Here is a 24,989-nt window from a genome sequence, read left to right as displayed (position 1 = left end):
TTCCTTCATTTTTACACAATACACAGACAGAGAATGTCTGAAAAAAAAAAAAAAAAAAAAAAACATCAAACTCTGTTTTTATATTTGTGGGGTCTCTCACAAATAAATGGCAACGACCCAGCAAAATCACACCTATGCAAACACAACATCAGATAGTCAAGACTCTCTCGACACAAACGAAATGGTGGCAATACAAGAGAAGCCACATGCTGGCGCTCACATCGAACCGTATGAAAACATGAAGTTCCATCTCAACCCAGACGGCATATAACAGTGAATGCATTAGAAAAAAAAGATTCTAATTACACATGATGTGATTTGTCTAGCATTTGATCAAATTTGTCATAAAATGGAGGTAAATAGGGAAAAGTACCTTCATTAAGGGTATTACGGGTATTTAATTAATATTTGGGTGATGATGTCATTACTTAACTGTTCTCATCTAACAGTAAGGATATGTTTGTAAGAATCTTTCAGGGATAGTAGACATAATTGTTTGAAACCCCAGGGGTAATAAACGTAAATTTTCCTATATTGAAAGAACATAACATCAGACTTTGTATAAGGAACTCCAGAACACATGTTGTATCATAGTCTCTATCGGGCCATGCCTCACCTCTGAGTGAAATTATCATGTTGTATCATTTTGTATCAATTTCAGACTTATCTTTAGATCTTTGCAAGCAAGATCAATCTTCTCTTTGATTTGGGTATGTTCGTGCATGCGCTTCATTATATAAGCTATATCTACAACGAGTTTTCTTAGGATGTAGTTGTTACCCATTCTCTCTTTCGATCGGTCCCACCTATGACATGTATATTAGGACCATATATGTCTCTCACTGATTTCTGAACCCTATCACTTTTAAAACCTTATGTATCACATGTCAACTATCTACGTTATGTTTCTTATTTTCTTTTTTCTGACGTTAGGCACGGATAAATGAAAAACTCTACTTTCTAACAATAAAAAATTGGGGCTAAATGTTGTTTGCACTTGTTAAATATATATCAACTCATCCAAAAATAAATAAATAGTAGGAAACGAAACCCGAAAAATAAAAGAAAAATGGATTTGGGGCTTGAGCGCAATTTGTACTGGTGCACATAGCCCAAATGATGGGTTTAGGTAGATGGTACAATCGGTCACGTGATGTATGTGATAGTTGGTCAGGCCGCATATATTCAATACACGTATCATTACTCATAAAAATAAAAAAAATAAAATTACTGTAATCACATTGACATTAATGATTAAATTGCACACGGTTGGTACAATATTAGTTGAGATTGAGTGGGAAGGCATTTTTATTATTTAATTGTGTTGTCCAATCCATAATTAGCAAAAACGGAGAAGGTAAATAACGGAGTCCTATGGCATAGATTTTAAACGTTAAAAAATTACGAATGGACAGTCAAATAAAACGATCAAAATATAAATAATGGTAAAAAATGAAAAACGGATGATAAATTTTTATATTAAAAAAAAAAATGATACTATTCTCATATAAATTGAAGAATGTCTGTGCATTGACCTTGAATTGAAGGTGATATCATGAAAAATGTAGCCCTTCGAGTCATCTTTATGTCGGTAAAAAAATCAAGCTAATCAGAGTTTGGAAGAGAGAGATATGGTCGATTAAGTAAATCACTGTTTAACAAGTCTAAGGTCTTAAAAAGGCCAAAAAACTAGAAACGTGTTTAAAATGGAAATGTTTGTCGTTTGTCTTTTTTTTCCGTATGTTTTTCATCATACGACTAAAAGTGTTTAAAATGATAAAAATCAAGAACACATTTAAAACAGAGTTTTAAACACGTTTTTGCTAACAGAGGTCCAACCTCCAACCCAATAAAAGAGGAACGTGTGGATTATTCTTCTTCTACTACATGCTCTCTAAGCCAACACTTGGAAAGGGATCTTCAAATGGACACTTGAATTATATGAGGTTGTTCAAATTTTATAAGTTGGTTAACACTAAAGTTTCCTACTCACATGTGATTTCAGCCCAATCACAAATAGTCTAGGAAGCTAAACACTGATTTTAAAAAAATGTAAAACTATTAGAGGAAACTAATAATGTAAGTGTGTTTGGAAAAGTATGGAGATATATACCAATACATAGGAGGGTATTTGGTTAAAAGGTTTTCAAAATTTGACACTTTTATCAAGTTTTAAAATTTGACATGTGACCAATTGATACCACTCGCTTGATACCCAACTTCCAAAATTTTCATATTACTCATTCACATGGCAGATATTCAAGTGCCCACTTGGGAGTAGAACTTTTCCCATTATACTTCTATAATTTTGAGAATCGTATTGGCCTATTGGGTGGGGTTGGGGCTGGGTTATAAGGGAGACGATACGAAGTGGACAGGTACAACAAGGTCAGGTTGGCCTGGGTTTTTGAAAATTCAAGCCCAACCCAAGCCTGGTCCTACCGGTCTCAAGGTGCCTGCGTTTGTTTATGTTCTAAGTGGTTAGCCCAATAATAATTGGCTTTGAAATCTCCATCATCTCTCATTTTTCTCATTTATGGATTCACTCACACTCTTTTCTTCTCTATCTTAAATTTCCAACATGGGACTGAAAATAAGGGAAATTTATCCTCTCAAATGCATGCACTGTCCAATGCACAACACTTAAGAATGCAAATGTAAAAACATGGGCATTGACGTCTTTTTATTCTTTCAAATGTTTTATCCTTGTAAGTATTGAATGGATGGTTGGATTCTTTAGTGTGATGCACTGCCCAGAGCACTGCACTTGAGAAAATGAAAATTCAAAAATAAGTGTATTCTCCCAATCATTTATCTTGTTGGTAAAGCTCTCAGTCCTTTCTCATCCCTTAGAGCAAATAGTTATTTATTTATTTTTTCCCACATTAATAACTAAAGAGAGGGAATAGATAATTTGCTTATAAATAAAACTAGACATACCAAATGACTTGTGCTTTCTTATTTTTGATCTCTTTGTGTTGTTCCTTCTTCTTCTTCCACCTCATTCTTCAACATCAACATAGTTGCAACTACAATGTTTTTGGATGTGCTATGTCGAAAGGAATCAGAAAGTGGAGATGCTTTGATCGGCAGAGGAGTCATTGTTGTTTTGTAAGGAGGAGGAGCGGAGGGATGCAATATGGGGCAAGCAGAGGCGATGGTGCAGAAGAGGAGAGAGGCAAAGGAGGTGGAGGAAAGGGTTGTCATTGGCTAGATAACGGTGATGTTTCTTGTCACTTATTGAGTTATATATATTTGGCCGAATGTTACCTGTGCCGAGGGCGAAGGCTACGCCCAGACACATGGGGCTGGGTGAAATGACCACCCTACCCCTTGAATGGTAGGTCCATGTATCTGGGAGCAACCTGCGCTGCAGCACAGAGAACAACAACGCTATATATTTTTTGGGCAAGAGATCTTTATTTGGTCACAGTCTCTACACAAGTGTTTGAGCCAATGGGTGAGCACGCTTGGGTATCTACCCAAGGGGCAGAGGCATCATCTCACGGTGCCCTGTGAGAGGACATAGAAAACACCACCAAGTAGAGATCTTTTTCCCATATTTTTTTTAATAACTTGAGTGCATTTTTTTGACTATTAATCTTGTTTTTCATGCTCAAACTAAGCATTTTGAACTTGATTTCTTTTTTGCCCTTGAGAAGATGTCTGTGAACAACAAGAATTTCTTCGTTTGCCCCCCCAATAGAGGAAACAATGGGTGGTATAGATTGAGATTCGCTACCTAGAATAGGGTTTAGGTCCCATGAATATGACCCCAATAAGGATTGATCAAATTATGAGAAATGATAAGTGTTACAATCCAGGAAAGGTATTAGGTATCCTAGTTAATTTACCCAATTGAAAATCGGGTTCTTGTTTAATTGGTACTTTGTCTTAAATAATGGATACTATCAAATAAAGAAAGACCATAACCTATAAATATTAATGAAATGGAAAGAAAGATTAAAGGAACTTATCTCCACGCTAAGCGTTGCAAAACAAACTTTAGAAAATAAAAACTATGAGGATTGACATAGAAAATTAAACGTTATAATGACCCATAATGCACATGCACAACCCTAAAACTATATGAATATTGGATAAAAATTATCATGATTGACAAACCTAACCACAACAGCTGCAAAACAACACGATAAAAAAAAATATAAAAAAAAAAAAGAAAACAAAATATGGCAAACAACATGGATAAACATGCAAACTCGACCGTGAAGGATGCAACCTACACATGAAACATAAAAGAAAAAGAATGATGAAAAACGATAAATATACAGTGTTAGGTTTTGGGCCCAATTATTATGACTTGATTTATTGGGTTCATATTAATTCACTTAAAGGGGATTTAATCCAGATCGTCTATTGTAGTGATGGATTAGGTCTGGGGTTTATTTATAGAAACCATGGGTCCCTGCCGTTGCCATCGTATTCTTGTAACCTGACTCACAAAAGTTACAGAGGAAAAAATACTTGGGAGGAGACGGCAAAAGGCTTAGGGCTAAGGAAGAACCCAAGAGGGTAGCTCAGTTGGTTAAAGCTTCGTGGATCTACATCAAACGAGAGAAATAGGTATGTAGATTAGTCTCATCTTATTTATTATTCCATTGATTGTATTCTAGTATGTGTGAAGTGAAGATCTTATTAATAGATTGATAAGTTAACCTGACATAGTATAGCTCTGCTCTCGAGCATCTCTGGACATAGGCATTGAAATAACCCTTTGGCTTCCAACACTAGGTTGGGGTGATGATAATAAATTCACACATACCCTATAGTCTATTATGTGATATTATTCTAACGGGGAATTAAATGTAATTACCTACTTTAATTGGGAGATTTTGGTTATACCTACTTGACTATGCATGTATTGGTAAATATAATATTGAGAATGCGACATTTTGCTGACACATATCATGCTGGGTAGAATCACAATGGGATGCTTACTCCTTGTATTGGTTCAACCCATTTATGTAGTAGTGTCCTTGGGAGGATATTCATCAAATTAGAATCTTGATATGAGATAAGATCTCATTCTCATACCAAGATATTTGATTGATTGATTAACAATATATTTTAGATTATGATTCCAAGCATTATTATGCCATGCCTAATTTGGATTAGATATGATTTTGGTTATTAAGATTGTGATTGGCTCTAATATAGAAAACCAAGTCACAATGGGATCTTAATATTGATTGAGAATCCATAATAGCAAATTTGTAAATCGATAATAGAAGGAAAATAAAATTCCTATCACCATTCAATTCTCTCATTATCTTTCGCTCGGCCTCTCCTAAGAGATTTTTGACAGTGATCTCTCCCACTCCTTTTGTGAGAAAGTGTTAGGGTTTGTAAAACCCTATTTTTGTGGTGGGATGAACAGTCTATAGAAGAGCTAAGATCACATGGAGGGTTTGCATTTGTGAATCTAAAGGTAACCATCGATTCCTTTTCTATATAGTTAAAATTTTTTAAATGGCTGACCCTACAGATGGTGTTTTGTGTGTAGACTCACTCTGAGATCAATTATCTCCCAAGGCGCATTGTGTTGTACATATAGCATTTTGCATTTTCCTTGAGTATTCCTCGATCCTGTTTGGGTTTCCCCAACACTTGTTATCAGAGCCTCTTTTACCGTTGGGTGCCTTTCAATTATGTTATTACTTTTTTACATTTATTTTGATCCTCATATTTTATTATTAAAAAATTCTGTCCAGTACATCAATAGCATACTACACAAGCATCAACTTCATTAAAAAAATATGAAAAAAAAATGAAGACTATCAGCCTATGTGGCACCTGCGCCCAAAGGCTCCAAATACAAGAAGGGCGAAATGACTATCCACTCCACGGATGAAAATTCCTACCCATGTGTGCTTTCATTGGCCTCTATGTTGATGCAAGGGGCCATGCAGTGTGGCAGCAATCTAGAAAATCATCTCTTGCAATTCCTTGCCCGATCCAATTCTCTAGTGTCTGTAATAAGAGGGAGTGGACCCCATCTGGGCAGGGGTAGAATGGTCGTTGCGCAACATCCCCTGTTAGGGGAACTCATGGTTCTAGTGCAAGGTTTTGGATTGGATATCGGTCAACTTGGAAGCTGATACGGTATCGACAGTATCGGATTGGTATCGGTAAAAATGCTGAGTCAACATACCTTTTTGGTATCGGATCAAGTATCTGTCGATATCGGTCAGAAAATTTTTTAAAAATGTAAAGATTTAAAAAATTCGCTTGAATGATAAAAAAAATTTATTAAAAAAAACACTATAAAATCAATGTATGTAATATTAAATAAAATATAACAAATTTTGTAATATGTTTGTAAAAAGAATATAAAAAAATGAGTTAAATTCTAGAAAAAAATGAGTCAATGTAAAAAATAAATAAATATTTATTTTTATTTTAAATATAATGTACGATATCATATCTTGCAACATTAGGGGCAGGAGAAGATCCAAAGATTGCATGCAAAATCGCTACAAAATAGCATTGTTCTATTCTGTTAAGGTTTTTCTTTTTATAATATATATTCTATTAAGGCAAAAGAGGAAAAGGGAAGCCAATTCGCCAATTTTAAGGTAGGTATCTTGGTTTTTAAGTATGTTGGGAATCATGAAATCAAGGAAAAACTTGTTTTTAGGAAAGAATGTGATATATCGATTCATGAAATCATGTATGTATGAGCGAATTTCTAGGTTAGTATCATAAGAATAGATGATAGCATGTTAGAAAACCGATACCCGATCCAATCCGTACAACCACACTAGTATAGGCCAAATATCAAGATTGATAAGATGCAAAACCCATATGGATCACTTGATATGAACGGCCCGATACCAATAGTTAGTACCATGGGGGAACCGGACCGGACAGGAAAAGGTTGGGGATAAAGATCCGAGCAATCCCTTCCCTTAATAACATAAGCATAAAATCTAATCACGTGGCTGCTGATGAAAAGGACAACAAATCTAATCATATGGTCACTTCACCCCACTTAACTTTGGCCTTCACTGTTTGGTGAATGCGCAAGTTGCAATTTGCAATTTGCAATTTGCAATTTGCAACTTGCCGCCAAAATGAACCATTTGAATAGGCCCACTTCATTATAGGACATTTGGACAGAGAGACAGAGTGATAGGGATGGTGATGGTGAGGTTGCGAGGACGACTTTATCTTTTTCCTAAATTGTGAGAACGATTCTTCTGTTGCTTTATTTGAACATATGATTGACGTCAAGTTCGACGTTTACTTATTTTAACGGTTGAACTTCCAACGGCTAAGAGCTTGTGTCATCATATCTGTGCCGTTTATTTCTAGACACGTTAATTTTTATGGGTCCCACAAGGATAACGGGGAACTTTTGGTCCTTGACTTGACAATACCTTTTCGTTTCAGAGGTCTTTCCAAGTTGAAACAGAAGGTGGGGGCATTGAGTGGGACTAGTGGAGTAGAAAATTTAAGAATCGAGAGAAAAAAGAAAAGAATGGGTTGGGTGGGGCCATTTGATCGAGGTATCCTCTTAACGTGTCGACAAAAGACCGGGCATAGAGGATTTCTGCATATCAATCGTATCATACTTACTGTTGGAGCAGGTTAGAGACTAGTGGCAGTGACTCTGTGACATCGGGAATGGACCATTAAAGCCTCCGGCAAAATAGAACTAGAAATATAAAAAAAAAAACAGTAACAAGGAGAATTTTTATCTCCTACAATTCTGACATCTTTCAAGTCCCTTACAATCCCTCACATGGGAGTTGAAATGATCATTTTTTCATTGTCTGGATATATTTCCCAAGGTAGCGGGTAAACTTCCCAAGGCAGTGGGTAAGTAGTCATTTTACTCCCATGTGAGGGATTGTAGGAAATTGGAGGGTGTCAAAATTGTAGATGATAATGGGTGGGGTGTGAATCTAGAGAGGAAACAGGAGCATGAACGCCAAAAGGATGCCAGCGCATTCGCCACAAAATTGCCCTCGCATAATGTTCGTCTATCAAAGCAATACAGATCCTCTACGTGCACTGTCCGTAGTGGCCTATGCGATCAGACACATTGTTGTGTGCAATGTCTACCTTACCTCTACTCGAACAAGGAGTTCGGATAGAGGTAAGATGAACATTGTATGTGATGATGTGTCTAGTCGATGTGTCTAGTCGCTACGGACAGTGTGCAGTAGAAGATCATGATCCCAAAGTCGCAAGTTGTGCACAATCTTGTAGCATATAGTCTTGTAGTATATAGATGCAATGCGCCAAGGGTCTGATAGAACAATAGGTCAAATTGAGGCAGTTTACACATAATGTGTAGAATGTTTGTTGAGAAACTCTAGTTGGTGCTTCCATCGGAAGAGAAAATGGGGCAAATGAGGGCTTCCAGTTAAGAATCCGAAAATCATGCCATGGGTTGATTGATTCCCCATCACCAACTTGGACGAAAAGACCATGCTTGAGAAGGGGGACTGCGCTCATGATTGATTTCCAGGCCCACGATGAAGTTGTTGGAATCGTCGCATGAAGAGTATCAGATCTTGAGAAGTATATTTGCTTCATAATTCGGCCCCACAAGGATACATTGGGTGTTAACATCTCCCAAGAATTTTTTTTTTATTTTGTAAGAAGAGCTTGGTTCATTTGGTTTGAAAGCTTCAAATTTAGGCTCCACTCCATTTGGGTTTACATATGGTTTTCCAACTGACCTTAGGAATGAGGGATGACTCCCCCTTACTCCAGAAAAATTTTCTTCCTAACAAATCTGTTGGGATTTTTTCAATAATTGTGTGGACAGTTTTGGGTCATTCTTTGGTTCAATGTTGGCCTGGTTTTTTGGCTAAGGGACATATAGCTTCAAAGAGACATATCCAAGGGACATGCATCTTCAAAGAGACATATCCATTTGTATAGGTGCATTCATAGCACTTGGATTGAAATTTTTTAATCTAATCCATTGAACCAAGAGACACACCTACACCATGGGGTATCTCCAAGAGACACTTACATATAAGTGCTTGGATTAGAATCTTTTAATCTTATCCACTCATGTCAATGGACACACTCATTCCATGAGTGTCTTGAAGGGATACATCCACCACTATAAATAGAGGTGAAATGGACAGCCCAAATCATTCAATTTTTGTGGTACGATTTTAGTCAGGCAGGCATTAATAAATTCTCAATTCTATGATAGTTTGAAGTGATTATTGTCTCTGCAAATCAGTAATCAGTCTAGCCTGTTTTATCTTAGGAGGCAGATTTGCTGCAACCCAGTGCAGTAACAGGGTGCAAATACTGTCTTAAGGACAGAGCGTTCTCGTTCGACTCAGGCTATCTCTTTGTCCTCTTCTTTTGATATCAGTGTTCTTCTAACAGAATCCAATTCATTGAGGGTTGATGCAGGTAAGAGAAAGCAAGACATGTAATGGAGAGGGGTAGCAGAAAAGGTTGATTGTATGAGAGTGTGTTTCTCTGCTGCACTGAGATGTTTAGCTTTCCAAGATTGTAGTTTCTGGTTAACCCTAATTGTATGAGAGTGTGTTTCCCTGCTGCACTGATATGTTTAGCTTTCCATGATTGTAGTTTCTTGTTGACCCTTTCAATCAACGTGCTCGTAGAGAGTGCTCCTTTTACTGATGCAGAAATACTTGGACTATAGTTTGCTCTAGTTTTTGCAGTGTTCAAGCATTGACAAGAATACCCACAATAAGTGTTGAGAACATTGATGAATTCGTGAGGTTCTGAGGTGGATGCTTGACCAAACAGTATCAAATCACCTGCAAAGGCTAAGTGAGAGAGGATTTCTTAATGAGAAACTTTAACTCCCTTAATTTTCCCTGCACGTTGGGCTTCTTCCGGATGAGAAGATAAAACTTCTGCATAAAGGATAAATAAGTATAGCGAGAGTGGGTCCCCTTGTCTGATTCCCCTGGATAGGGAAAAGTAGTATAGAGGAGCACCATTGAGTAGAACAGCCAGTTGTGTGGATTTTACGCAAAACATCACCCATTTACTCATTTAGTCCATCTGGAATCAAAGCCATAATTCTCAAGGACTTTTTGCATAGACTTCCATTCCAATCTGTCGTACGCCTTACTCATGTCAAGTTTAACTACCATGAGATCATTATTTCCTCTCCTACGCTTTTTTATTTTGTGAAGCATTTCATGGCACAGCATAATATTGTCCTGGATGTGCCTTCCTTTTATAAGGTCATTATGTTTGAAGGAGATTAGCTTATGGAGAAGGGGTTGGAGCCTTGAAAGCATGATCTTTGAATTATTTTGCAGCAGAAGTTGCAAAGGCTTATTGGTCTGAACTCTCCTACAAATGATGGTGATTCTGTCTTAGGATGAAAGATTGGATGGTCGTACAATTACCTCTTGGCCTACAACGTCCCACATTTTTTTGGTAGAACATACCAGAAAAACCATCGGGCGCCCTAGGAGGCTTATCTAGAGCCATACGCATTGAGAGTTCTTATGGTTTCAGATTCAGTGATAAGAGCCATCAATCTTTGATTGTCTGAATCCGGGACCTGATTCCTTATGAAACAAAAGTACTCCTTATCAAGGGTTGGGTTTGAGGATTTGAATATGTTTTGGAAGTGAGAGGAGAAGACCCCAGCCAAGCAACCTTATAGGTATCTTCAAAGCTGGGTTCAATGAGCCAGAAAGCGCTGCTTTATTAATAAATTCGAATGTGGAAAAGCTCTCTAGCCATGTAGAAGAGACTAAACAACGATCTAACCAGGCTTCAAATCTTTTATTTCCCCTCTGTCTGATCCCACCTAAAGAAAGGTCTATGCAAAGGAAGATCCATAAGCGCCACTTGATCAATAAAAAGGGAAAATGCCTGAGTTTACCTTAAAGAAATAGAATTTCCACCACTTTTATCGGCGAGACAAAATAGGAATTCCAATCTCCAATAGTTGCCATTGGGTGCTACGGGTAGATTCAATGGAAATCTTATAAGCAAAAGTAGAAATCCATTTTTTTGGCTTAGAAAGGAGATCGATGGATACATGGAAACACCATTCCGAATACCACAAAGTATGTATCGTTGCTGGACTGGACCCAAACAAAAGCAAACCACCAGCCCCATCTACGGGGACGACGATAAGAAGTGATCAAAACAAAAAAAAAAAGAAAGCGACACAAAAGCGGTAGATTCAATCGTGCCAATTTAACTTCACTAAGAAACAGAAAAGAAGGTCGTTATCTCTAACTTTATTTATTTATTTAGAATTAAACCTAAGTCAAAACTGATCGAAATTTAGGAGTTGTCTAAGACTATGTTTGGTTGTCAAGAAATGGAAAGAACAGAAATCATTATGACACAATGATTGATTTATATGTCTATTTTTCTTTTCTAATTAAATTAATTTTATATTCATTTCCTGCCAGCCAAACACAACCTTAAGAGAAAAACATTTGTGAAGTTCGTATCCGTTGCTTCATTCTGATCACTTCCCACATGGGAGAGAACTTATGCCTTTCTCTACATATGTAAGCACCCCTGACCTCTCAAGTGGCATCCCTCTATGTCCTGCTACATTGCTAGCAACCAAGGAAATGGAATAATTCACTTTCTCTTTGGGTTCATAAATACCCTCATAGGTTTTGGTATTTTTGAAAATACCTTTTAAGATCCCATTTCCTTGGTTATCAGAAGGGTAGCAGCAAAATTTCGTCCCTTTCCCATAGACTCCCTCTGACATCAAGGTTGATAAGGGTACAGTTGAGCTTGTTGGCAATAAAGACGTACGCCATCACCTAGTAATTGATGGCATCGCCAGCACTGCCAGAAGTACTATAAAGCTGGTGTTGGGTTTATCAAATGGTTGCAATGCTCAAGATTGTCCCAAAGCCATCTCGGCTCAAGTGGCTATCAATGACAATGTCAATGGATTGCCAGGCTATGCCATCGTCTGCCAAGAGAATGGTTTGATAAGTTTTAACTTTTAATTGTTGAGCTAATAGATAATTAGATACTAAATAAAAATTACAAAATATAAACAATAAATTGTTAAGCATAACCTAACATAGGGCTAGGCTTAGCCCAAGGCCTCCATCCTGGCCCAACCCAACCTTGACCTAGGACCTGAAAATTTTAACCTTAACCCGCCCTCAGAGTTGAAAAATCCAACCCAAGCCCTATTCAGGCTCAGGGCGGGCTTGGGCCGGCAGGGTTGGCTAGCTTACACCCCTATTACTTCAATTTGGATCCTCTACTGCCTAGCTGCCTGTCAGGACCGTGCTGCCTAGACATGGTGAGGCGTGCAATGACCACCTTACCCCTGTCCGAGCGCCTTGCCCAAGTGAGGATAAGGCGGTTATAGCAAGCCTCACCGTGTCTAGATAGCACGATCCCGCCGGACAGCTCGGCAGTAGAGGATCTGGATCCCTATTACTTTCGTAGTAAAGATAAAGTTTGCTTTCGTTCTCACCAAATAAAATAGACCTACGGTTCGTTACGTTAGTGTGGCAGTCTGCTTCGTTTTACTTGGACCAAAAGAGGAAAAACATGCTTTACTTACCAAAACAAGAAAAAGGTCACACAAGTAGCAAAACTGAGATATCCTTCCTACGTCCGCGAGGGTTAACGGAAATTGTGGACATAGTGGCAAACCTGCAAAATATTTGGATCCTTGCCCCTCTTCGAATAACCAAAGCGTATATATTATTTGTTTAATAATTTTTAAATAAATATAATCTACCCTTTATTTTTCCTTTTTGGTTAAAAAAGGTTGCTTTCAAGTCTTTAAGAATTTAAGAACATTAACCACACAAAGACACGCCTTAGAAACCAAAAAACGCCCCTCGGTCCGTACAGCTATGAGAACTCGACTGTACTAGCTTGTCTAAACCTGGTGGTTCTAAACTGGGACAACAGCGATTGTGAAACGTACAACCAATGAGAATTCGACAACACATTGACTCAAACCATTCTGGTTTCATCAAAACCGCTCTTTTAAGTACATGTATACATATATATATATACTCACAAAACAAAGCAAGCCTCGTTTCAGGTCGTCGGAGTCTCCCAAAACTTCAAGAAATGGAAACAACGAGGAAACCTCAATAAGTTATTCATATTACCTAATCTGTTAATCTCTCTCTTTCTGTTTTTCTTCTTCTCCTCCTTCTCCCGCTTCTTCGGAAGGAAATTCTTTGCTTACCTTTGTTCCTCCAATTCCTTCCTTCCTTCCTTCCTTCCTTCCAAAAATTCTCAAAAAAAAAAAAAAAAAGGAATCTCAATCTCAGAGAAGTGTTCGAGAGAAGTAGTGAGTGATCAGAAGAAGCGATGGGGAGAGGACCTGTTCAGTTGAGACGGATCGATAACAAGATCAATCGGCAAGTGACGTTCTCGAAGCGGAGAGCAGGATTACTGAAGAAAGCTCATGAGATCTCAGTTCTCTGTGATGCTGAAGTTGCTTTGATTGTCTTCAATGCTAAAGGAAAGCTCTTCGAGTACTCCACCGATTCCTGGTACACATATTCCATCCACTTCTTCTCCGCCATTTTTGTTTTGTTTTTTTGCCTATTGGATTCTCTTTCTATACTTACAGTTTATCTATCTGCAACTATTGTGTTCATCAATGCTTGTTTGTTCGCTGCATTTTTCTTCAAAACAATCAATTTTTCTTTGCTGTTCTGTAAGATTCGATTATGAAACTCCGATGTATATATCTCATTCTTCCTTTTTCCGTTCTCTCTTTCTCTCTCTCTCTCTCTCTCTCTCTCTCTCTCTCACTCACTAACACATCTTTTTTTTTTTTTTTTTTTTTTTTTTTTCTTCTTTCTCTTTTTGGTTGTGAAAAATAGTATATATTTGGTACTGGATTTATCGTAAGTGGAACGTTAAATATGATTTCTCTTCAGACTTTAGCGTACCTTTTTTTGCTAACTTTAATTAGAAAAATTCATGCGGTTAGAAAATTTGGTTACAATGGTATTATTTAGTTATATAACTGTTGTTATTTTATTTTATAATTCGTATAGAGTCTCGGGGACCGGACCAACCTGGAACCATCGGACAAACAATTGTGTGTAGGGCTGACTTGGTGCCCAAGAACGACTTGTAAAACAAACGGTGTTCGCAGTTCTCACCTTGTTCAGGTTTTATTCTTCAGTGTCTTTGGTGCAACTAGCAAATCCTTATTTTATGCGAAATCTTCTTCTGTCTTTCGCGCGCGCGCTCAAAGAGTGTTTCTTCGCACACAGAAATTCCAACCGAACCCTAGCTAGCATAGGAAGATCACAAATGAAACCATCATACTTGGCTAACAAAGATTTCACATTTGTGTCACAATCTCAATGGAATTGGACGAAGAAAATCTTTTCTTGTTCTCGAACATCTCTTTTTAGGGTTTTACCCTAGCTAGGAGGAATAAATCCTCCGTCTTCATGCATCGAAATGTGTATAGCTGATTCCTCAGAAATGATGAGCAAGAGGTTAGGGTTTTTGAAAATGGAGTTCCAATGGGTTCTACTGGCTACTCTTGGTTTACGCTAAAGAGAGAGGTTCTTAGATTGTTCAGATTCATTCCCATTCCTACTTGCATTTGCCTCTAGGAAAGAAAATAGCTTTCGCTTCATTATCTATCTAAAGTGGATTAGTCTTCTATAGTTCTCTTTACATGTCTAATCTGGTTAGAATTCTATTCCATTTTGTTCAATGTTAATTGCAGTTTGGTTTGCATCTAGGGAAACACTTAAGAAACTGTTTGGAATCCATTTTAACTGGATTCCATCAATTAATTTATTTTCGTATCATTATCCAATCACACATGATGCTGATATCATGTAATCTTGGTTTCTTAATTCGTTGTTGGGTTAAATAAACAAATAAGGAGTACTAGTGTGACATCCAGATCGAGGTAGTGTGGTGTAGGGATTAGGGTTTCCATGGTACTTATTTATTGTCTTGTTGGGGGAAAACTCTAGTTAGGAGATTAGTGAGGTGAAGAGTACTGTAAACTAATGACTTAGCCTGATGCTTTATTTACAAGAAAAATTAAGTAAATAAAGAAAAATCTAGGCCTCACTATGAATTGACTCATGCTCTGATCAGAACAAGGAAATCCTAACCAGATTATACTGTAGCATGTTGGAAGTTGGAATCGACTGTATATGGATTAGATTCAGCTCAGTTGCAAATCATAATCCAATCACCACTTGACATCAACCTCATTTGATCCAAGTTAAATGAGAAGTTGGGTTGCAGGAAGTCAGGTAGGAGTGGAATCAGTGAGAAGATTTATTGTGTAGCCTACACAGTTTGTCTAGGTCCTCTTTTTCCTTATTTATTTATTTATTGAACCGTTTTAATCCAAAGGGATCTCCAGATAGGTAGTCTGGTTCACTATCCTTTGTTATAAAGATTCTAAATGTTACGCCCCGGACCCGAGAAGGAGTGGGGTTACAATGGTCCCGCGAAAGGGATATCGATGGTCCTAAAATTCTTAATTCGTTGCAACGGAAGTCATGGATTGGGAGACTGATACTAAAGTTCTAGTTTTTAGAAGAAGCCTAATTTTAGGAAGTGGAAATTTGTACAACTCTTCAAGGTTGTGTAGGCAACTCTTCTAGGATGCCTGAGAGATAGAGAAAAGCTTCAACTCTTCAAGGTTGAAGTGAAAACTCTTATAGGTTTTCTAAAGGGAAAAACACCAACTCTTCTAAGCTTTTCTAGGGGAAGAACACATCTTGATTCAAAGGAGAGAACTCATCATGGTTCTAACAAAATGCTCAAAGCAATTTTCATTAATCAAATTCTAATCTTTAAAGTAACAAATATAGGCTAATAACAAAAACCCTAAAAGTTCTTACAACATCTCAACCCTTGATTCAAATGAGGTTCCAATGGCAGAGATTACATCTTGACTTAGGAAAACTCTAGACACTCTTCTCCCCTCTTTTGTTGGTTGCTCCAAACAATAAGTACAATGTATTGATTCTTGTTTCGGTTGTGGTTTTGATGAGTCTTGATGTTATCTTCAAGAGTCTTCATGTTGTCTTCAATTTAGTGGGTGCCACATCATTGTCCACTAAGAAGCTTTCCACATCATCAATCTATTGGGGGTACCTCAAGAGGCATTGTAGAGATTCTCCACTAGCAAGGACTTAGTTAATCTTGGGCTGATTCTTTCTTTTTTGGTCCAGTGGTCTTGAAGTCCAACCTTGCTTGGGTTAGTTTTGTGATAGATGTGAGCTGGGCCTGCATCAATATGGCGTGTAAATTTAGCCACACTAGATTGGTTAATGAAGGAGTGAATATTGCTGAGAAGGAGATCCCACAAACTGACTATTTTAGTATTTGGGCTCAATCGTACATAAAGAAGGTGATATAGAGGATTAAAATAGGATGAATAAAGTGGCGAGATGCATCTGGAGTGTAGTGTGATCGGTATTCCGTTAAAGCTTAAAGGAAAATTTTATAGGACTGTTATACGACCAACTATAATGTAAGGTGCAGAATGTTGGGCAATTAAGATGTGGATGTTGAGGTGGATGTGTGGCAAAACTAGGAAGGATAAAATAAGGAATGATCATATTAGAGTTGATTTGGGAGTTGGCCCGATTCAAGGTAAGCTTTGAGAGAATCGTCTAAGGTGGTATGGTCATGTTCAACAGAGGCCTTCGAATGCTATAGTTCAGAGGAGTGACTTGATTCAGATTGTAGGCAAGAAAAGAGCTAGGACCAGCCTAAAATGAACCTGGGAGAAATGGTGAGGAAAGACATGCTTAGCTTAGGTCTTGCCTCAAGTATGATCTCGAATAGAGCTGATTGGAGGGTAAGGATCCATGTAGCTTATCCATTTAGTTAGAATTAAGTGCTCAACATTAATTTAAGATTGATCAATTTTATCAACTGAGAATATCATCACGAGAATCCTCATTTCTTCTCCCCCTTTTGTCATCAACAAATGGTAGGGACTTTCCCTAAATTTGTGCTGGGGAATAAAACATTGCAAGTAATATCAAAATTAGCTCCCCCTAAGCATATGCATGATTAAAATTCAAATTTTTTTCAATAATAATGATTAAAATTCATTGAACAATCACATTCATAATAGAACAACCTATTTTATTGTTTTCAAAACAAAAGTAGTACATATTAGGAGGCACATGGTCAATACAAAAAGTACAACTTGACAGTTAAGATGGCAAATTGAAATGACTAAAACTATTATAGTCTAAAGTTCTAACTGTCCTATGTTGGGTGATGTGGAGGTGTATCAAATAAAAGGCTGAGGTTTGGGATGTGCTTCAGGGGCTGAGCATTATGCTGCTTAATCTTTTCTAATCTATTGTCTACTTTTTTCCAGTTCACTGTTGGTATGCTGCTCCAACAAGTCTTATCCTCTCCATGGTTCGAGTTTCTAATGCCTCCAAATCTACTCTGGTAATATAAGGACCCTGCCTTAACCTCTGGGCGGTTGTTCTACACTGTTGTGGGGCTGATGTACTACCTCCTCCTTCCATCTCTCTAATCTCATGCTCCTCATCAGGTGCATTAAGTGTCCTTAAGGTGCATCCGTTTGATGGTGGAAGAATTAATATTAAGGGTCTTTGGCTCAAACAGTTCTCCTCGAAGGTCAACTTCAGGCTTGTGGAGAAGCTTTGTAATTAGCCTACCATAGGGAAGGCTGCCCTTGTAAGCTCTACTTCCAGTGTACTCCATGTACTTCATTAGAATAAAAGGTAGACACACGGACTCTACTGTACAGATACAATAAGTAAGATAAGCCTGAAAAGGGATCATATCATCCCTGTGACCACTAAGAGGGAGAATCTAGTACTGAACAATAAGACTAACTAGTCTTGCAAATTCCTTAAGCTCTTTATGCTTGATCCTGTGGGTGTTCCTATACTCAGCCATGATATCACTATAGACATCATCCACGTCCATAAACTCCTTGACATACTCTTCTAATGCCTTGGGTGGAAGGTACATGAGGATTCCTTCCTTACTTATCTCCAACAACTCACTTAATTCTTGAATGCCAAATTCATGGTTACTCTCTTTCTCTCTTCCATATTGCAATAGTAGTGTTGCACAAGCTTAGGGTAGCAATAATAAACAGTTTTGAAAGACAAATTGATTAGTGAGATAGTGTTTACATTCCTACCTTGTTCAATCTTCCTTTTTGAGAATAGATCCCAAGGAAAAGAGGCAATACGAAAGGAGAAGAGACATTGATCATACGTAGGAGAGGATGATGCCAGTTGTTTTTTCCTTTGTTCATACGTTTCTTCCTTGATCTCTTGTGGCCTTGTTGAGAAGATGCCATTGAATGGTTAGAGTTTGGGTTGAGAGAGTGAGTGGATGATGGATTGATAACCCAAACTAGTGAACGATTGGGTTAGGTTGCAAGACCTAGGGTTATTAGGAACAAGGAAGTGAGGGAAATGAATCTTGAATGCCAAAAAGTGAGTTTTGGGTCATCCCGACCCTGTTTATTTCAAGTGGTACCGGTTGATCACTATTCATTTGGTCGATCGGATGCCCACAAATATGAACTCTTTATTTTATTATTACAGAGCCAGTAGTACTGGTTCCAGGGGCACCATTGGTCTTCTAAATTTTATTCAAAAGGATTAAATATCCCCAACTCCCTTCTTAATGAACATAATCTTTCTTCACTAATAGATTTAGTAAATATATTAGCTAATTGTTTCTCAGTTTCAATATGTTCTACTGTAATCTCACCTCATTGGATTGTATTTCTAAGAAAGGGATGTCTGATGTCTATATGTTTGGCTCGAGAATGTAAAACTGGGTATTTTCTTAAATCGCACGTGTACTATCACAGTAGATAGGGGATGAATCCAATTTAAGCCCATACGAGAGTTTGTCTCATCCATAGGACTTGAGCATAGCACTTACCAGCATTGGGTTTTTAGTTTTGGTGGTGGATAGTGCAACAGAATTTTGTTTCTTGCTAAACCAAGAAATTAAACATGAGCTTAGGAAAGGACATGTTCCACTAGTACTTTTTTTATCAACATGACAACCCATAAAGTTGGCGTCTGAGAAACTAATCAAATAGAAACTCTGGTTCATTGGGTAACAAAGTTCTACGTTTGAAGTACCTTTTAGGTGTTTGAAAATTCTTTTTACAGCACCATGGTGTGATTGCCTAGGGTCATCTTGAAATCTTGCACATGCACAAAATTTACTCAATCATTCATACCAAGTTCTAAGAGCTTGCTTAAGTCCACACAAGACTTTGTTAAGCTTGTAGACATGGTTAGGAAGACTTGGCATGCAAGATGTCTAGCCTATTTGTTGTAAGGTATAAGAGTACCCAATCATGCCTCGATAATGAGTGGGATCCATAAGTGTTCCCTCATCGTCATTGGATACTATAAGTGAAGTACTCATATGAGTATTGGTTGATTTTTGTCCCGGAATGTCAATCTTTTTTAATGATTCTCTAATATATTTCGTTTAACTTATCAAGATTCTATTTTCGGTTTGTTTAATTTGTAGTCCTAGGACGAAATTCAATTGTCCCATCATACTCATCTCGAACTCCTTGGTCATGCATTGGCTGAATTCTAAGCACAGGTTTTCATTAGTTGATCCAAAGATAATGTCATCAACATAGATTTGAACTAGAAGAAGGTCTTTACCTTTTTATTTTATAAACAATGTGGTGTCTATTTTACCCGTGTTAAATCCACTTTCAATTAAGAATTTAGTCAATTGTTCATACCAAGGTCCTAGAGCAGTCCATACAAGGCTTTCTTGAGCTTGTAGACATGGTTAGGAAGACTTGGGTGCTCAAAATCAGGGGGTTGAGTTACATAGACTTCTTCCATTATAAAACCATTTAGGAATGCACTCTTAACGTCCATTTGGTATATTTTGAAGTTCTTATGACAAGCAAATGCTAATAACATTTTTATTTATTCTAATCTAGCTAGCGGAGCATATGTCTCATCAAAGTCAATGCCTTCTTGTTGGTTATATCTGATCATGACGTTAATCGGTCAAAAATAAAACCCTAAATTAATCTAGCAAGTAGCAAGTAAGGGGTCGATCTACGGGGAACTGGAAGGCTAAATTACTAAGATGATAAGATGAAAGTGATAAAAATTAAATTGCAATAAATCTGATTTTAAACTACGAACAAAAGAAACAAATCTAAGTTAACAACAATATGTAAATACGGGAGAAGACTATCTTTAGGAGTCGAATCCCCAATGGGTTGCTATTCAATTCAGTTGCGTGCTTCGGTTTATTATAACCACAGGCCTAATAATACCACAGAATGTAGGGTTCCTCCTAGGTATGGACTATCTTGACGAGTACTATCGTCCTTCACTTATAGGGTTTGGCACGCTTAGTTTATTTAGCTATAATCCATCATCGGTACAACCACATAAGAACAAAATAGTATTGCTTGAATGAAAAATAATAAATCACAGAAACAGAATTTTCCAACTTAATATATCTATTAAAATTATCCAAATAGGGATGGGGTCTCAACATCAAGCAATCAAGAATGCAAATCAGAATTTTAAATAGCAAACACCATTAGTTCATCTACACCTAAAGATAGAGGGAACTTAGCCAATCATGGTGCTAAGAGACAAAGGGCAGCAATGGTGACGACGATCTATGGAGATGAAGCTGTTGGAATGGTGATCCTCCTCCCCTTGCGAAACCCAAAATCCAAAACACAAACACAAGAAGAAAGAGGAAAATAGAGAGAAGAAGAAGAGAAAGAGAGCACGGTCTTTTGCTGCTTTTGAATGAATCTGTCCGTGGGTTTTATAGTTGCTGTTTTTAAAAAAAATTAATAATAAAAAAAGAAAAAGAGAACGTGAGAGATGGAAGAGAGGTTAGGAACGTGAGGAGATGGGAGAAAGGGATATGGGCAGCATATGGGAGTTAGAGGAGAGCTAGGAATGTTAGGAGATGGGAGATTAGGTGGGCGATAGAAATATGGGCAGCACATGGGAGAGAAGAGAGGTTTAAGTGGAGAGGAATTAGGAGGATAAGATAGGTTTTAGGAAAGTGGAATCCGTGGAAGAGTTTGAGAGAAGATGGGAGAGAAGTAGAGATTGAGAACGTGTGGGGTTTGAATAAAAAAAATAATAAAAAAAAAAAGGAAAGTGAATGGGAGAAAGAAAAAAAGAAAAAAAAAATATATATATATAAAATATATGGAAGAGAGAAAATAGGAGAGGAAATAAAATAAGAGAATAAAATAGGAGAGAAAATAGATGAGGAAATTCGTCCAACAATGAAGGAGGGGCCCACTTGTATTATGCCAGTCAATCGTCCTTGGTTCTGGGCTCGGGCTTGTATTTCAACTCATTTTCTGTTCCAAAAAGAATAATCGCATGAATAGACTTTGAAACCAATGCCTACTTTTAATGCAACACGTCCATCTTGCTCAGAATTCAGGCCTCTCTGTAACCATAAAAAGAAACTAGACCACTTTATGTGTAAATTAGAAGATATGATGCTTGATAGTCCAGAATAGCATGAAATCACATAAAATACCCCTACACCATGAAAAAGACAGAAAATACCCAAGAAAGCTCCATTCTAAGTAGATAAAAATGCAGAATTAAATGGAATAATTTCACACATAAATGTGCTCATCAAATACCCCCACACTTAGATTTTGCTAGTCCTTGAGCAAAAAGAAAATAAAAAAAACAAAAAAAAAAACCTTACTCACTTTCGTAGGAATCACGGTTGCACTTAGCATGTGCAACAAGCCTTTAAACCCTTAGGTTACCCCTAGTGGACGAGTTTTGTCTCGTGAGTGTTTGCAGGGAATTTACACACAAAATTCGTGATTGCAAGTTTAAATTTTGACAATGGGTAAGAAGCACACACCAAACCCGAAACTAAGATGCCCTACTTAAGATCAAGAAGACAAAGGTACCCCCACACTTGAGCTCTTATTACCCAGTATTGATTCTAGCAACATGTACACATCCTAATTAGGGAATCTCCCCATATCTTCCAAACACCATCTTACTTAAGGTAAGACCACTCATGACGTTAAGGGAACCAAGGACTTTAGGCTTCGGAGCATTTTTTACCATACAATTGTACCAAGGCAATGACATTTCTTCCTTTTTTTTTTTTTCTCAAAACAATGAACTCCATTTGTTATTCCACTTCTGTTCCTCAAATGTCATGCAGGGTCACTACACAAGACACCCAAGCTACTTGGTAGCTTTGTTTCTTACATATATCCACAAGGATAGTGATGCTAGAGTTCTTTTTCAGAGGTTTCACCCCAAGGAGTGTCGATCAAGTCACCTCGCTTCTTGAGGCGGAGTGCCCTGTCTAGCTCCAAGGAATTTAACTCTTTCTTTTATTTATTTCTTTATTTTTTTTCTCCCTTTTTTTTAAATTTTTAATTTTTAATTTTTATTTAAATTTTTATGTCACGCCAAAACTAAACTTGGTCTCAACTCCTAACCAAAAGCTCAAAGAAACACAAGACAGCCAAGTGGTCTGTCCCTTCGACAAGATGGGGCTCTTATTGTCTGAGTCAAAACCCACCTTAAGATACATACTAACTACTGTCCTCTCAACAGGGTTTTCATTACTTCAGATTAGGGTTCCTAAGTCTCTCTCTCCCACGTTTCGCATCAAAGTAACAGAGAGACATGTAAAACTTACCAAAAGCCAAAAAAAATAAGTCTGTCAATCGGTCTCACAACCCCCCACACTTAAAGTATGCAGTGTCATCAATACATGCAGAAGAATAAAAACAGGGATAAGGGAAGGAGTGTACCAGAAATCAGCAATATACGGCAGAACAATGCATCCAACAATCAGTAGCAGCTACCTAAAAAAAACAAAAATAAACAAACACAAAAACAAAAGTACTAAAGAAAAAAAAGTGGGTTGCCTCCCAAGAGCGCTAAGTTTTACGTCTTCAGCCAGACGACAGTAAAGCTCAGGATAGTCCATCAGAAGCAGGATCATAATCCACATCCACTAGGTCTAAAGACTCAATTAATTGGCCATCAGCAAGGCCATCAACATAGGGTTTCAGTCTTTGACCGTTAACCTTAAAAGTGTTCCCATTCTGTGGATTTCTTATCTCAATAGCACCATGAGGTGCAACAGATACAACCACAAAAAGCCCATCCCACCGAGATCTCAATTTCCCTGGGAATAAATGCAATTTAGAATTAAAGAGCCAAACACGGTGATTAGGCTCAAAGGACTTCCGAACTATGTGTTTATCATGAAACGCCTTAGTTCGGTCCTTATAGATGCGTGAGCTCTCATAGGCATCATTGCGCAACTCCTCCAATTTAGATAACTGGAGATGGCAAGTGGAACCAGCCTGAGTCGTATCAAAATTAAATATCTTTATAGCCCAATATGCTCGGTGTTCCAACTCAACCGAAAGATAACGGGCTTTACCGAAAACTAATTGGTATGGAGACATACCTATAGGAGTTTTATATGCAGTTCTGTAAGCCCACAAAGCATCAATCAGCCGTGTAGACCAGTCCTTACTGTTCGGTCTAACTGTCTTCTCCAATATCCGCTTTATCTCTCGGTTAGATACCTCCACCTGACCAGATGTTTGGGGATGATAAGGGGTGGTCACTTTGTGGGTAATAGAGTACTTCAGTAAAGCCTCTAACCTCCAATGTCTAAAAGGATAGTTACCATCACTAATGATGGCCCTAGGAAATCCAAAACGGCTAAAGATGTACTCCAGAATAAAAGACATAACCACCTTGTGGTCATTGGTCTTCATAGCCTTGGCTTCTACCCATTTCAAAACATAATCAACTGCCACAAGAATATACTCAATACCGAATGAGGCAGGAAATGGGCCCATAAAATCTATACCCCAAACATCAAAAATCTCAACTACTATGATAGGGCTCAGGGGCATCCCATCATGTCAGGATAGATTACCAACTTGTTGGCATCTCACACACACCTTGCAGAAGGTGTGTGCATCCTGAAATAATGTGGGCCAATAGAAACCAGACTGCAGTACCTTGGCAACAGTTTTCTTGCCACTATAGTGTCACCCCACAGGCAAGAGTATGGCAAAATGATAATATGCTCCGAAACTCACTCTCAGGGACACAACAACGAACGACCTGGTCCAAATAGTATCGAAACAATTCTGGATCCTCCCAGTAGTAGTATCGCGTAGTAGAGAGGAATTTATCTCGAGCTACTTTATCCCAATCAGGAGGTAATTGTCCAACAGCAAGATAGTTCACTATAAATGCATACCATGGAGTCAATTTTGATGAAACGAAAAACAACTGCTCATCGGGAAAAGTTTCCCGAACCAACTCTGGTGTGGGAGGGGAATCCAGAAGAATCCGGGATAAATGGTCTGCTACAACGTTTTTCGACCCCTTTTTATCCCTGATCTCTAGGTCAAACTCTTGAAGGAGGAGAATCCATCGGATGAGCCTCGGCCTAGCATCACGCTTGGATAGGAGATGCTGAAGAGCTGAGTGATCCAAATAGGCAATCACCTTCGAGCCCAAAAGATATGATCTAAACTTATCAAGGGCAAAAACTATTGCTAGTAACTCCTTCTCAGTAGTGGTGTAATTCATCTAAGCATCAGAGAGGGTTTTACTAGCATAGTAAATCACAACAAGCTTCCCATCAACCCTTTAGCCTAAAACAGCACCAACAACATAGTCGGACGCGTCACATATGATCTCACAGGAGAGAGACCAATCAGGTGACCTCATAATGGGTGCTTTAGCCAATGAATCACGAAGGGTGTGGAAAGCATAAAGGCATTTATCATCAAAGATAAAAGGGGCATCCTTTGCAAGCAGACTGCACAGGGGCCTAGAAATCAAGCTAAAGTCTTTGATGAAACGCCTATAGAAGCCGGTATGGCCTAAGAAAGAATGAACCTACCAAACGAAAGTGGGAGGGGGTAACTTAGCAATCAAATCAACCTTGGCTGGGTCAACCTCAATGCCTCGTGCAGA

The 24,989-nt window shown here is 38.0% G+C and overlaps 1 protein-coding gene across 1 annotated transcript in view; it reads left to right on the top strand.

The window, feature by feature from the left end:
- Positions 1-13,273: 13,273 nt before the first annotated feature.
- Positions 13,274-24,989, top strand: part of LOC122650057 (truncated transcription factor CAULIFLOWER A-like) — a 35,786-nt gene continuing 24,070 nt past the window's right edge. The window contains exon 1 of the mRNA XM_043843353.1: positions 13,274-13,496. Within this exon, the coding sequence (XP_043699288.1) occupies positions 13,312-13,496 (185 nt within the window). The 5' untranslated portion in view covers positions 13,274-13,311. The remainder of the gene's footprint in view (positions 13,497-24,989) is intronic.

The sequence above is a fragment of the Telopea speciosissima genome, chromosome 2 (assembly GCF_018873765.1).
Source record: "Telopea speciosissima isolate NSW1024214 ecotype Mountain lineage chromosome 2, Tspe_v1, whole genome shotgun sequence".
NCBI classification, from domain to species: domain Eukaryota; kingdom Viridiplantae; phylum Streptophyta; class Magnoliopsida; order Proteales; family Proteaceae; genus Telopea; species Telopea speciosissima.
Note: the sequence above shows the minus strand (reverse complement) of the source record. Positions and strands in the feature narration are given on the sequence as shown.